The sequence below is a fragment of the Doryrhamphus excisus genome, chromosome 19, assembly GCF_030265055.1.
Source record: "Doryrhamphus excisus isolate RoL2022-K1 chromosome 19, RoL_Dexc_1.0, whole genome shotgun sequence".
Lineage (NCBI taxonomy): Eukaryota > Metazoa > Chordata > Actinopteri > Syngnathiformes > Syngnathidae > Doryrhamphus > Doryrhamphus excisus.
Window position 1 is genome coordinate 4,561,571 of NC_080484.1, and position 13,183 is coordinate 4,574,753.

Here is a 13,183-nt window from a genome sequence, read left to right on the forward strand (position 1 = left end):
GTAAACCTGCTATGATTTCTCCTCAATATTTTCTTCCAATTCCAAAATGTACATCACTTTTGAAAATGTGAAGGTTTACTCGGTGATGATAATAAAAGTCATTTAGTGTGCTGCAAAAAGTGTAGAAGAATGTTGAGGAACAGCAAGAACATGAGTGGACATTTTATTATAATTACGATAAAAATATAAGAGAAATCATTGTAAAAGTACATCATTGTCATAAAAACCCACCTAAAATATACACGAATTTAGCTTAGAATGCTTTAAAAAACAGTGTTCTATACATGCTGATAAAAATGTGCATTAAAACATATGAAAACATTTGAAAAATACAGCTTGTTAAGTTGACACAGGAAGAGTTCATTGTTGGACTGAATAAATACAAGTCTGCCAACACCCATTTGTTCTGTGTGTTCAAACCACAATCAACGGCGGTCCTAAGGTGACGTCATAAGATCACCTGCAGTGACGAGAGAACCCGACTGTGGCGAGCCCGGGGGTTGGAGTCATGGTCAGAGCATCTCAGGCTCGACGGTCGTAGTCGCTCACCATCTTCTTGATGTGGTTCAGTTTGGCCTTCAAATACTTGCTGCGTCGCTTCCTCGCGCGATAGTCTGCCGACTGACAGCACATCAAAAACGTCATTATGCGCCATCACTGGCAACCATTGACTGGCTGTGGCCATTATTGGCCGCCATTGGTCATCATTGGTCGTTGGCCAAAATGGTCGTTGGCCATCAATGGCCACAAATGGTCATTGGTCATTGCTGGCAGTCATTGGTCAGTGGCCATTATTGGTCAACACTGGCAGTCATTGGTCGTTGGCCATCACCAGCGGTCTTTGGCCACAACTGGTCATTGGCCGTCACTGGCAGTCATTGGTCACCACTGGCAGCCATTGGTGGTGATTGGCCATCACTGACCACCAATAGTCATTGGCCATCCTTGGCAGCCATTGGTCATTGATCATCATTGGTCAGTAACTATCAGTCATTGGCTATCAATGGTCATTGGCTGTCATTGGCCATTACTGGCAGTCATTTGCCTACCAATGGTCGTCATTGGTTATTGCCCATCATTGATTAGTCATTGGTTGCCCTTTCAGACCACTTTCTTGCATGACAGTCTGCAAACTGACAACTCATCAAAAACCTCATACACATCAACGGCCATCAATCATTTGTCACTCTTACACTTATGTCAACGTCACTCACCTTTTTCAAGTCCTTGATCCTGTTGTACTCGTCCAAAGCATCCTGGCAAAAAGAAAAACAACTATTAAACCAGAGGTGTCCAAGGTACAGTTTTGGGGCATTTTTTTTGCCCAGTGCGTATAGTTAAAAAAATATATGTTGATCTACATTGAACTGTTATTAGCATCTTCCCTTTTCCAGCATCTTCTAGCATTTGATGGTTTAAAAAAACCATCAAATTCGTACTTCATCATCAAGCTGTCCACAAGAGGGCAGTGTTTAGTTTGTGCATCAAAGTACTGACCAAGTACTGGGGGCTGCCCTCCTGCAGGTCGTCCAGCTCTCTGTCTACTTCAGACAGCTTCTTGTTTAAGGCGTCCAAATCGGCCTGGAGGTCCTTGTACTCCTGGTGGTCACGATCAAACTCACGCTTGTAGTCGTTGCGCTCCTGCTCGTTGGCGATGGGAGGGAATTCACTGATGAAGAAGAAGAAGCGATGATGAGTGGTGACCAGGAACGAGCATGTGCACTGTGAAGCATTTGTGTGTTCGCTCACGTGTAGAAGTCACCATCCTCGTCATCCAGCTCGTCTCCTGAGGAGGCGTAGTCGGCATCGCGGTCCCGACGCCGCACGTTGGATCTGCCGGCTGAGCTGGGAACGTCCGAGTTTGCACGGTAAGGAGGACCGTTGTTAAGAGGCTGCTCGTCCTCCACAGGCCTGACACATACATCACACACACACACACACACACACTAATTGTTACACATGAAACTTCACTGTTTGTTTTGAATGAATGAGTCATCAGGTCATGTGACAGCTTTGCATATGAATGACATCATCACAAGCCACATGGACACACCAAACTCATCCAAGCACGCCTTTATGGGGCTTGCTTTGTGCACAAGCAACCAAAGTGTTAAAAGTTTACTCCCAAAGGAGTAAAAGTATAAACGTTGGCGAGGTACTGACGGGGGCGTGTAGTTGTAGTGGGGTTTGCTGTAGTTGGTGCTCTCGTCATCCAGGTGGTTCCTGGAGCCTCTCATCTTCTCGGGGTAGTCGGACATGGGGAGGGCCTCAGGCGGGACGGACACGTTGTTGACCTGCAAAAAACGACACATTCACCATCCACGATCCATTTTCTGTTCCTCTTATCCTCCCTAGGGTCGTGGGTATGCTGGAGCCTATACCAGTTGTCTTTGGGCGAGAGGCGGGGTACACCAGGACATCTAGACAAACAAATATCATTCACACTCACATTCATACTTATGGACAATTTGGAGTCGCCAATTAATCTAGCATATTTTTGGAATGTGGGAGGAAACCGGAGTACCCAGAGTACCCCACGCACGCACAGAGAGAACATGCAAACTCCACACAGAGATGGCCTAGCGGAGAATCAAACACAGGACTTCCCAATCTACTGTGTAGCCTACATGCTAAGCACTCGACCACCCATCAGCCAGCATATCTATCCTATCCTTAAGCCTACAGTTCTGACTGTATCCTGGATCGATGTATACCATTCCGATCGCAATATACCAAGCTTTCCAATACGTGTGAATCACCTACGCACACCAAGATGGGGCGCTGTAATATTCCGGCTTGTCATGAAAAGAGGGCACATGATAAAAGTCTGAATAAATTTGTCATGATTTAATTATTTGGCGCCCTCCAGCTTCCTGAAAGCCAAACTGGATGGCTGCAGACGTGTGCTGGAATGACAAGCGTGCGCAGTCATGTCAGATCATGTGACCTGGATGAAAACAACATCATGAGTGCACACTTTTCTAACATGTTCTAAGATTTCTGACATTGAGCCGTTGTTTCGCCCATCACCACATACACTGTGTGTGTGTGTGTGTGTGTGTGTGTGTGTGTGTGTGTGTGTGTGTGTGTACACAATATAGTGTGAATGACTCACACACCGAGAGTGACCCAAACATGCACGCAGGAATCTCGGGGGACTTTTTATTGTCACCATGAGACTGAAACCGTACGACAAGACGGTGACACACCTTGAAACCCAATACACACACAAACGCTCGCACTCACCTGTCAACCCTACCCCCGCCTCATCCCGCCTTCCCCCTCTCCGCTGTGAACGCTGACAGCCGTCAAACAGGTTAAACCGCTTCGGCAAACACTTCCTCACCTCCGGTATACATATACTGTAGTATCTACAAGACGTCTGTTTTGTTTATAAAGTACACGTTTTCCAGTGGGGTCACTTACAAAAATAATAATGCTAAGCTATGATCTTATCTTTGTATTACAGGCAACAAATCGTACAATATTTACTAATATTTTGGATTAATAATCAATTTGTTTCATAATAACATGCTAACGTGCACCCCTAGTATAAAGTCTTTGTTCATCAAGTGAATCTGTGTGTCCTGTCACTGTCCGTGTTTGTAAACCATTAAAAGCATCTCATCAAATTACGATGATGGCTTTTACAATTTTTTGGGAGTGAATCAAAGTGGACATTACATGTTGTCCATTGGATGTTACGAGGTCATTGCTTCTGGCATAATCTGTGTTCAGAAATCATCCATTTTCCCAACGAGAATCGTTTATAATACTTACGACCTCTTTATGTAGCGAAGCAAGAGGATCGGAATATTAGGAATGGTTCTCGTTATACCAAAATAATACCGTTAATAACTGACATGTTGATGGGCGCTTTTAACGGAACGTGTGTGTTGTTGCAGCAGAGTGAATGTGTGTGTGTGTGTGTGTGTGTGTGAGGTCCTCACCCAGGCCTCCACGTCCTGCGGTGGCTCGCCGTCATCCACCATCTTGACACGCTTCCACAGGATGTTGCTCTTGCCGAATTCGCTGATCTTCTTGCGCGTCTTCAGTGCAAACACCAGCATGATGATGAGGGCAACAACCACCAGGAAGCCAAACACCACAGCGATGGCCTGCGAGGAGAGCACAATTGGCAGCTGAACATCATCACTATCAAAGATGGCGGCACGGCGCACTGACCTCCTGCGGCTCCACTACGCAGTAGTGGTACAGGTACTGGTTGACGAAGACACCCGAGGGCTGAGGCCGCTGGTACTGAGCGCACAGGCCGGCGATCTGGCTGGCGTAGACAGAGCCTTGTGACTGCGCCATGGGGTTGACGGCCATCAGGTAGCAGATGGCGGCTATCAGCATCAGCAGAGCCAAGATGGCGCAGATGATGATGATGGCCAGGTAGAACTTCCTGCTTTCTGATATGCTTTGGTGAGACACGATGATGATGAAGACGACAAGTGCGGCAATGAAGGTGATGGCCGCCATGGCGATGATGAAGCCTTTGCCGGAGCGGGGGTCGTTGTAGTTCCCGCCAATTCCCGCGTAGCCGTAGCTGTTGCCAGGCCCGAAAGACCCGCCGCTGCCAAAGCTGCCAAAGCCCCCGCCGAATCCTCCCCCGGTCCCGCCGGCGAAACCACCTCCCAGGCCCCCAAAGCCGGACAGCGCCCCCTGAGAGTCCCACGCCAAGGTGGACGCCACACAGGCGAAGATGGCGACACACAGCACGATGGTGATGATGGACATGATCTTCAGGATGCCCGGCGGCGACGTCCAACGGTAGAAGTGCTGGAACTCGTCGTCCGGGTAGTAGGAATATGCCGGCTGAGCGGGGGCATCACTGCAAAGGACCACATGGTCAAAACATGCATCTCAGTGGTTGCGTTCGAGGCAGATGGCTGCCACTGAAAGTCGATTCATACAAATAAGGTTGCCATAGAATCAACACCGAATGAAGACAAATTAATAAAGTTGATGAGAAGGACACTTACTAGCCATCTGACTCATAGGGAGGCGGACTCCCATTGGGCCTGGCGGACATCTCTGCTGGTTCTGTTGGGTTCTAATGGACCTGTTCTGTGACACAAGAACACTTCTATTGTTAGAGGAGCTAACAAACTAATAGAAATGCTGTTTAGCTTAACTGCAGACACAGCTAAGAGACTTTCAATCTAAGCTAGGTGCTAGCGCCTCTAATTAAGTGGTAAAAACCTGAGCTCATGACGCCATTAAATTTCAAATTACGGCCTAATTAAGATAAATAAGATAAATACTACCAAGTTAGTTTGAAAGAAACAAAAATAAAAAATCTGCGAAGCTTTGTAGCATTCTTGCTAGCTACAACAGCAGCACGAGGGCAAGATAATGAACACAAATAACAAAGGAAAGACAAAAAAGAAGAAAAAAACTAAGAAAATGTTGAATTAAAGACAAAAGTTGAAAAAATACTCGAGCTGCTCACCCGACAGAAGTCCACTCGGCTGCTGATGGTTCCTGAAAGTGCTGCTGAAAGCGATAAACAAGCTGAAGAACCACACCTTGACAAACCCGAATCTGAGTGCATCGACTTGGCCACGCCCCCTCACAGGTGTCGCCTTACTTGGCGGCACCGGAAGTGCTGAGTCCAAAGAAAGAAAGCAAAACTCCGAATGCGAGAAGAGAAGGAAAAGCGACCTTTACTTGAGAGAGTTTCGGATAGAAAACATGAATATGACAACAATCAAAATGGGAGAGTTGACAAATATGTCCCAGATTGCTGTGGCTCAAAGGTGGATACCTGAAGCCTATTTTTTTTGTAACGGCAGTTAAAATATGGAAGATGCATGGGAAAATATTTAAATGGGAGGGCTATGGGGAAAAGGGCAAAATATGTCAATTTCACAGGCAAAGCAGGAGGGTTGACAGCAGTGGCGTCATTAGGCCTATTTTAGACGAGCTTCAGTCCCCCTAAAATGTTCTTAAGCCCCCCTAAATAATTTGATATTTTTTATTGATTTTTTTTTTATTGATCCAGGGTGTACCCCGCCTATCGCCCGAAGACAGCTGGGATAGGCTCCAGCACCCCCGCGACCCTCATGAGGAAAAGTGGTAGAAAATGAATGAATGATTTTTTTCTGACAAATTTCATATAATAGGGCAAAAATAGTTCAATATAATAATAATTATATAATAGGGCAAAAGCAGGCTAATAAGGTAGCCAATAAGCAGGCTGGTTGCAGAGCTTGAGCAGTGGTTTTGCAGTGTAGATTGTGGATACTTGTGTAAATGTAATGGTGGCCTAAAACAATTGAATATCTCTGCTAAATCTATCCAAAAGTGGGAAAGTTATTGCCTGGTTCTTGTTTGTTATTTGTTTTTTGGATATTTTGGGGTTTTTTTGGAATGTCTACTACATTCATTCATATCCTGTGCATCTCCAGGGGGCTAACCCCACACCCCCATGTCCTCAGAACCTAGTGACGCCCCCTGGCTAAAGCTCTGGTTTAACTCATCCGATAAAGTTCCTCTTGAGTACATGTTTGAAATAAAAAACACCATGAATGAATGAAAACAGTAATGTTTCAGATGTGTTTAGTACAGTAAGATTTAATCAGTGTTAAGATTCCATACATCCAAATACAAAAGTGAAAAACATTAGCTTCACACGCATGATGGGAAAGTATCAAATCATCACATTAGTGGAGCTGGAATTAAAAACACAATGATGTCTCTTATCACCTGGGTGACTGTAAAGTGTAAATGTTTCATGTTGACTTCACAAAGCACACAACAACACAAAAGTGGACAATGCTGCAGACATATCTCCTGCGTGTGGACAACTGAAGGCACTGAGATCTTTGCGTGTAAAGTGTGTGAAATGGTAGAACAAAGGGTAAAAAAACACACATTGTGTAGGAGGACAAGCAGACAAAAGACAAAAACATTTGGTTTTCAGCTCCACATCAAGTTCATACAATAAACAACAACACTAACAGAAGTTCAACTGAAGCCGTCGTTCCACTCCATGACTTTGTCGTATTCCTGAATCTTTTGTTTGATGTGCGACAGTTTATTTTTCAGGTATTCGCAGCGCTCCTTCTTCTCTAGGAATGTCGGGTCCTGGCAGTGAGAAGAACAAGCAGAAAAGCTCAATACCACTTAGTGATACACAGACCTTTGAGGGCAAACATTTAGACTGAGGGGCTGCATTGTGTTAAAGGGGACCTATTATGCTTTTTCTACTCTGACCTATAAATGTAGTTAGAATGTTGTATTCTCGTGTTAAAATGTGCCAAAGTTTCAGATAATGAGGTTTGCACATTTGGAAGTGAGCCCTGAAAGAAGTTTGGGATGGCTCAAAATGATCGGTTTCAGAGGGCGTTGCAAAAGTGTTGGGCGCTGTAGGCGTGACATAGTCTCTGCTCTCCCCGCCCTTCCCCAAGCTCTGTTTTTGTGAACATGAAATATCCGCTATACACAGTATCTGAAGCCAGAAGCAGCGCACGCTCTCAATGGGAAAGATGCATTAATGTCGGACACGCTGTGCGTCCACGCAGGTGGAGAGAACCACGGTGCTCACTGTCTGCAACACGGTAGTCCCGCAATAAACGTGTAATGACCACATTTCCACGACCGATGTTGTGCCAAGATTGTCTGCAGTTAGTAAACGCAGCGCCCTCACGTCGGGCTTCTGAGCTCTCCTATGACAAAGTGTGTCCGACAATGAGTGCTCCTCCTCAGGCAGGCGAGGTTGGAGAAGCAACAGCGGTGCCTACTCTTGAGTTCATCCATACTAAGTCAGGGGTCTCCAGCCAGTAGATCATGAGCTGCTAGTAGCTCCTTAACACTTTTCAATTAGCTCTCCAAAGACTTTATTCATTATTAGCAACTCTTATACCCACTAAATTAGAAAGTGTTGTTCGCAGCAGTCAGGAAGTGGGCATGCCTGGAGGGGGACCGTGGGTGGAATAAATTAAAACAGACCGTTTTGGCCAAAAGCACAAATCAGAGGAAATACAGCTGGAATAGGTGCAGATTCTGGAAGATTCTGGAAGATCTATAAAGTTTTCTGTGTGGGTTATTGTGTGTAGCTGCTCTGTTGGAATTCACAACTCAATACAAAGGGTTGAAAAATTAGCATACTAATAGTTCCCCTTTAAAACTGCACCAAACGTGCCCGCTTCAATTTGTCTTTGACAGCAAAGGAGTTAAAGACGATGGAAACGTCCTTCCTTTTTTTTTACTTCCCAGACAGTACATTCATTCATCTTCTACCGCTTATCCTCAGGAGGGTCGCTGGTGGTGCTGGATCCCAGCTGTCTTTGGATGAAAGGTGCACCAGGTACACCCTGGACTGGTGGCCAGCCAATCACAGGGCACATATAGACAAACAACCATCCACACTCACATTCATACCTATGGACAATTTGGAGTCACCAATTAACCTAGCATGATTTTGGAATGTGGGAGGGAGCCGGAGTAACCGGCGAAAACCCACATGCAAACTCCACACTCCTAGCTGTGAGGTCTGCATGCTAACCACTCAAACACCATGCAGCCCCCAGACCGTACAGTTGGTAGGTTAAATTGTGTGTCATTTGTGTTTGTTTAGCACCATGGGTGAGGTAGTTGTCTGGATTGCTGCATGTAGAAAGCAAATTAAACAATCGGTCGTCTTCATGTCGCCAGCTTATAGGTTAAAAGATTAAATTAAATACTTTGGAAGCAACTGGCGGGGCGGATGTGGCCCCGGGCTGTAGTTTGCCTACCCCGGATCTAGGACCTTAACAGCCCTTCTGGAGGCAAGGTGACATCATAAGATGCTAATGCAACAAATGACAAGCTGAGCACTTATGATCAAACTGTAGATTGCGTTTTTTACATGTATGCTGTACATTTTACCAGTATTATCACATATTTATAAATTATTACTGAATTGTGGTGAATGAGATGCATTTTCCGTGGAAATAATGGCCTAGTTTTGGAATTAAAAAAAAACAAAAACCTGCAAATTTGCAGAACTATGAAGGGGGAGGAGGAATCCAGTGTACTCATTTTTGTGAGGTACAGTAAACCATCTTCAAAGAGTGTGACAGGAAGTCATACACTCCTGGGAGGAGGTAGCAAAACTCACATTTTTCTTCCTCTGGTAGTCTTGCAGGATTCTGTTGATGCGCTCCACCTCCTGCAACGAAAGATGAAAAGAACGTCACGTTGGCGTCGAGACAAACAATGCTGACGCCGCAGAGAAGGAGGGAGGGAGGTGGCTTCAGGAAGTGCAAACAGGAAGCTGCAGGATGTGGGGATGTGAGCATTCCAGGAAGGTGAGCGAGAGGTCATGTGACATCACCATCTGGCTGCTGGGGTGCTGAGGGAGGTTGCGCATCATCCCGTCCATCTCGTCAAACTTCTTGCAGGCAGCCTGCACCTCCGCGTGCAGCTCCTTGTACTCGGCATACTGGTCGTTGAACACCGCCCGGTACTGGTCACGCTCTTCATCCGAACGGATGGTTGGGTACTTCCTGTTGGAGAGAGGTTGTTAAACTCACCAAGGTGGATGGAGTGTAAATAGAGTCGTGACTGCGAGGCACGTACGCGATGTAGTCGGGCACGATGACAGGTTTGGGAATGTGTCCAGATGGTATCGCCCCCTGCAGAACCTTTGGAGCGACAGCAATGGGGGCGTCTTGGACGGACACGACAGACGATTCCTGTCGAGGAGTTTTGGTCCCGGAAGCTGTAGCAGGAACCAGCTGACGACACAAACACAATACATAAAGTAGGGGGGGGGGGGCATTAAAGGTAGTCTGGTTTTTGTTGTTCGAGGTAAAGCAGGACGCTCACCAGCGACTGGACCGCTCCGAACTCTGACTGCTGCATCTGCAAGAAAACATCTTGTCATGTGACTACAGTAGACTACAGTAGTACAGTAGCGATTGTGTACTCAGACCGCTCACGATAATCTTAAAAAAAAAAAAAAAAAAAGACTACCGACAAATCTACAGATGCTGACATGATCATGTGACCAGGGGACTTCTGACCTCTCTGCCATTCTGCTCGCGGTATCGACGTGCCGCTTCGTGCCTCCACAGCTTAAGACACACACCGGCGCTAATCAGGTAGATGACCATGTTAAGGAAGAGGAAGATGATGGCGGCGGTCTGGCCGGCGTCCGTACTGCAGAAGGCGGCGCTGGGGCCGTTGTTGAAGAAGGGGGAGGAGCAGAGCCCCCCGCGCGTTGTGTCGCGCACGTACACGATGCCTGGTGAGACGCAGAGCACAGGAGTGACGACAGAGGACACTCGGTGGTGAGGACGTCACCGCCGCATCCTACCTGCAGCCATGTAGAGTATGGCCAGTGCCAGGTTGATGGTGAACTCTGTCAGCGGCCACCAGCTGGAGTCGAGTAGGATGGTGCGGTAGTACATGGTCATGCCCATCACCAACACGATGACCGTCACCAACCAGGCCAGGCCCGCCATCACCAACACAAACGGCGTCTTGGGGCCAGTGTAGTAAGACGCACCTGTGCCGGGGCCATAGAAACCACCTCCGGGGGACGAGTAGGCGAACGTGTTGAACCACTTGTTGTCCTTGTGTATGTATGCGCAGACGCAGGCGAACACGGCGGCCCCCAGCAGGAGCTCCACGCAGCCCAGAATCCTCAGCAGTCCCGCCCAGGACTTCATGAAGGCGTAGCGCTGATTGTACTCCTCTACTCGCTCACTGTACGTCAGCGCTGTGCGGTACGTCCGGCCTGACACAGACTGGATGTCGGCCAGTTCCAAGAGCTCCTTGCCGGAGTTGTAGCTCCCGGCTGAGCCCCCATAGGGGTCCCGGTAGGAACCGGGAACGGATGGTGTGTGCGGCGGCGAGCAGCGAACGCCTTCGCTTGTGGTGTTGTTGTTGTTACATGACGAGGCCGTGTCGGGCCAACCCTTGTTGCTGCTGCGGTTGCTGGTCCGGAAAAAGTTCTTCCACGAGTCGGGGATGAAGCGGTGGACCGGTTTGATGTCGAGGGCGGGGTCGAAATCAGGCTCGGCGTCTGCAGCTTCCTCGCTATTGCGGTCGAACTCAAGCCCAACGGGGGGTTGGTTGGGCAGAGGCGGAGGGGGCAGCGGGTCAGCGCTGTTGGCCAGATAAGGAGCCACCTGCTCGGTCAGAGGGTGTGGATCATAAGAAGAGTCGAGCCGCGGTAACGAGCCAGCCGGAACCTGGTCATAGTACGGCGCCTGGCGGACACGCTCAGTGCGTCCGTAAAAGTCTCCCCCATATGACATGAGTCTGGTGGTGGTCCCTGAGAGACACGTCAACAGTTAGAGGGCAGACATGTTGGACTAGCAGCAAGGTCACAAACCAGGAAGATGAATTTTGTGATTCATTATTTAAAAAGGCAACACAACACCGGAAGTGACACACACCACAAGCCAAAGTCACCACAGAAGATGTTACCCAGAATTCTCCATGCTAGCTGAGTCCACAGTGCGTCTCCGCGCCGCGACCATCAAGTGATCTTTTCGCTGAGGCGCCTGTCCGGCAGGTGGCGGCGCAGAGCCGGACTGTGGTCAGCCAATCAGCCCAGCAGGTGATGTCAAGGAGTGAAAGAAAACAGGAAATGTGCTTAAATACCTGTTTGACACGCAGTCACTCCGCAGCACTTACACTGACCTGCAGCTGAGCGCTATGCTAACCTCGCTTGCTGGACGCCAACAGTCACCTGCCAGACAAACAACAATCACTTCCTGTCAAGTCAACTTTGTTCTTTCCTGCGTGGACGACACAAGCGTGTTAAATATATAAAAAATGTGCTTTTGCAGAAAATAACAAAACACGTAAAATGACAGCTAAGCCAGAGAATAAGACAATGTAGCAGGAGGGATCGGTGTTGCCTAGTAATCAGACCTATAGATTCTCTTTCATATCTAGGGAGTGGATCTGAGATGAAAGCATGAAAGCTCACTCAGCAAGCAGCGGGTGCTGGTGTAGACACCTCCCGCTGCTTTCATGCTTTTTTTTAACTAAAAAAATGCATCAAATGCATCAAAGCCAATTATCCAAACTCAAAAAATCAGCACCCCCGCGACCCTCGTGAGGAAAAGCGGTAGAAAATGAATGAATGAAAATTATGCCATTTGCAATTATGCCAAAATGATCCCACTGAGAATCACATAAAATAAATTATTACATGTAAAATAAACATGTGGACATGCTACAGTTCTATAATACATTCATAACATCTTAACTGTACATCATGCTGGTTATTATGGCGCTAATTAACATGCTAATTAAACACGACAATGACATACTTCCAGATCTCATGAATAAAGACACCGAGTACTCTGTACCTCATAAATAAGTAGTCAAATAAGAATATTGTATAAAAAATACTAGTAACAATAGTGTCTAGATAGGATCTAGTATTTGGGGATTTGGGTAAGTCAGGTGACTATTAATGTCAAGTGTGGGTGTAATTGACTACTGTACAAGTATAAGGCATCTTAATGGTGGAGACCACTGGATGAAGTGGAAAGGTGTAAACTAGTGTAAACTATAAGTGAAACCTAGTTTAAGAAACCACTCCTGTAGCATGTAAATAACTACGGAGTCAAGTGTATACTTGTGTAAGGTCGTTTACTCTTGCACGAGACCTGTAGAGTGAGGTGTAATTGGAAAAAGTAGTTCACTCATAGCGTATAAGGGTGTATAGTGTAAGGTGTGTGTGCACTTTTACACGAACTAAAATACTGAGTTTACAAGTCAGACGGTAGCCTTTCAAAAACAAAAACACGAGAGAACGCCGTAGGAGGATCTAGATTGTGAACAACCGAGAAGTAAGCCAGCAGTAACGTGAAAGTCAACAATAGCTGAATTATTAAGTCGCACTTGTCCAGTTTGACTGGTTTAGTCCTGGCTTAGCCAACCACTTCTTCGTTAGCCGTTTGAGCGACGACGACAAAGTTATTTCTCTCCCACCGGTACCGAACCTCATCGATTGCGAAGTGGGTGTGAAATATGTCCTACCGTGTGGTCTTGTGCTTTTTTCCTCCTCTTGTTCTTCCTGCCATAGCAGAAACTCGACACCGCAGGTTCCCTCGTCCTCACAGACACCACGTGACCTGCCCATCCCTGTGACGTCACCACCCGGTGGAAGAACCTACCTGCAGGCGGAAGTAACTCGAAACTAGGACAACTCTTGTTGCTGACGGAC

General features: G+C 47.0%; 1 protein-coding gene across 1 annotated transcript; it reads right to left on the reverse strand.

Moving 5' to 3' along the window:
• Nucleotides 1-149: 149 nt before the first annotated feature.
• On the reverse strand, nt 150-13,057 carry LOC131107508 (uncharacterized). The gene is made up of 18 exons (XM_058057617.1): nt 12,997-13,057; nt 11,605-11,692; nt 10,310-11,272; nt 10,017-10,237; nt 9,820-9,855; nt 9,571-9,728; nt 9,326-9,497; nt 9,110-9,160; nt 6,981-7,095; nt 5,459-5,502; nt 4,989-5,059; nt 4,186-4,837; nt 3,951-4,118; nt 2,164-2,294; nt 1,750-1,911; nt 1,498-1,669; nt 1,215-1,256; nt 150-621 (listed from the first exon to the last, which is right to left on the reverse strand). Exons 3-18 carry the CDS (start codon nt 11,253-11,255, stop codon nt 523-525), a joined length of 3,240 nt encoding a protein of 1,079 aa, XP_057913600.1. The 5' UTR covers nt 11,256-11,272; nt 11,605-11,692; nt 12,997-13,057; the 3' UTR covers nt 150-522.
• Nucleotides 13,058-13,183: the final 126 nt, after the last annotated feature.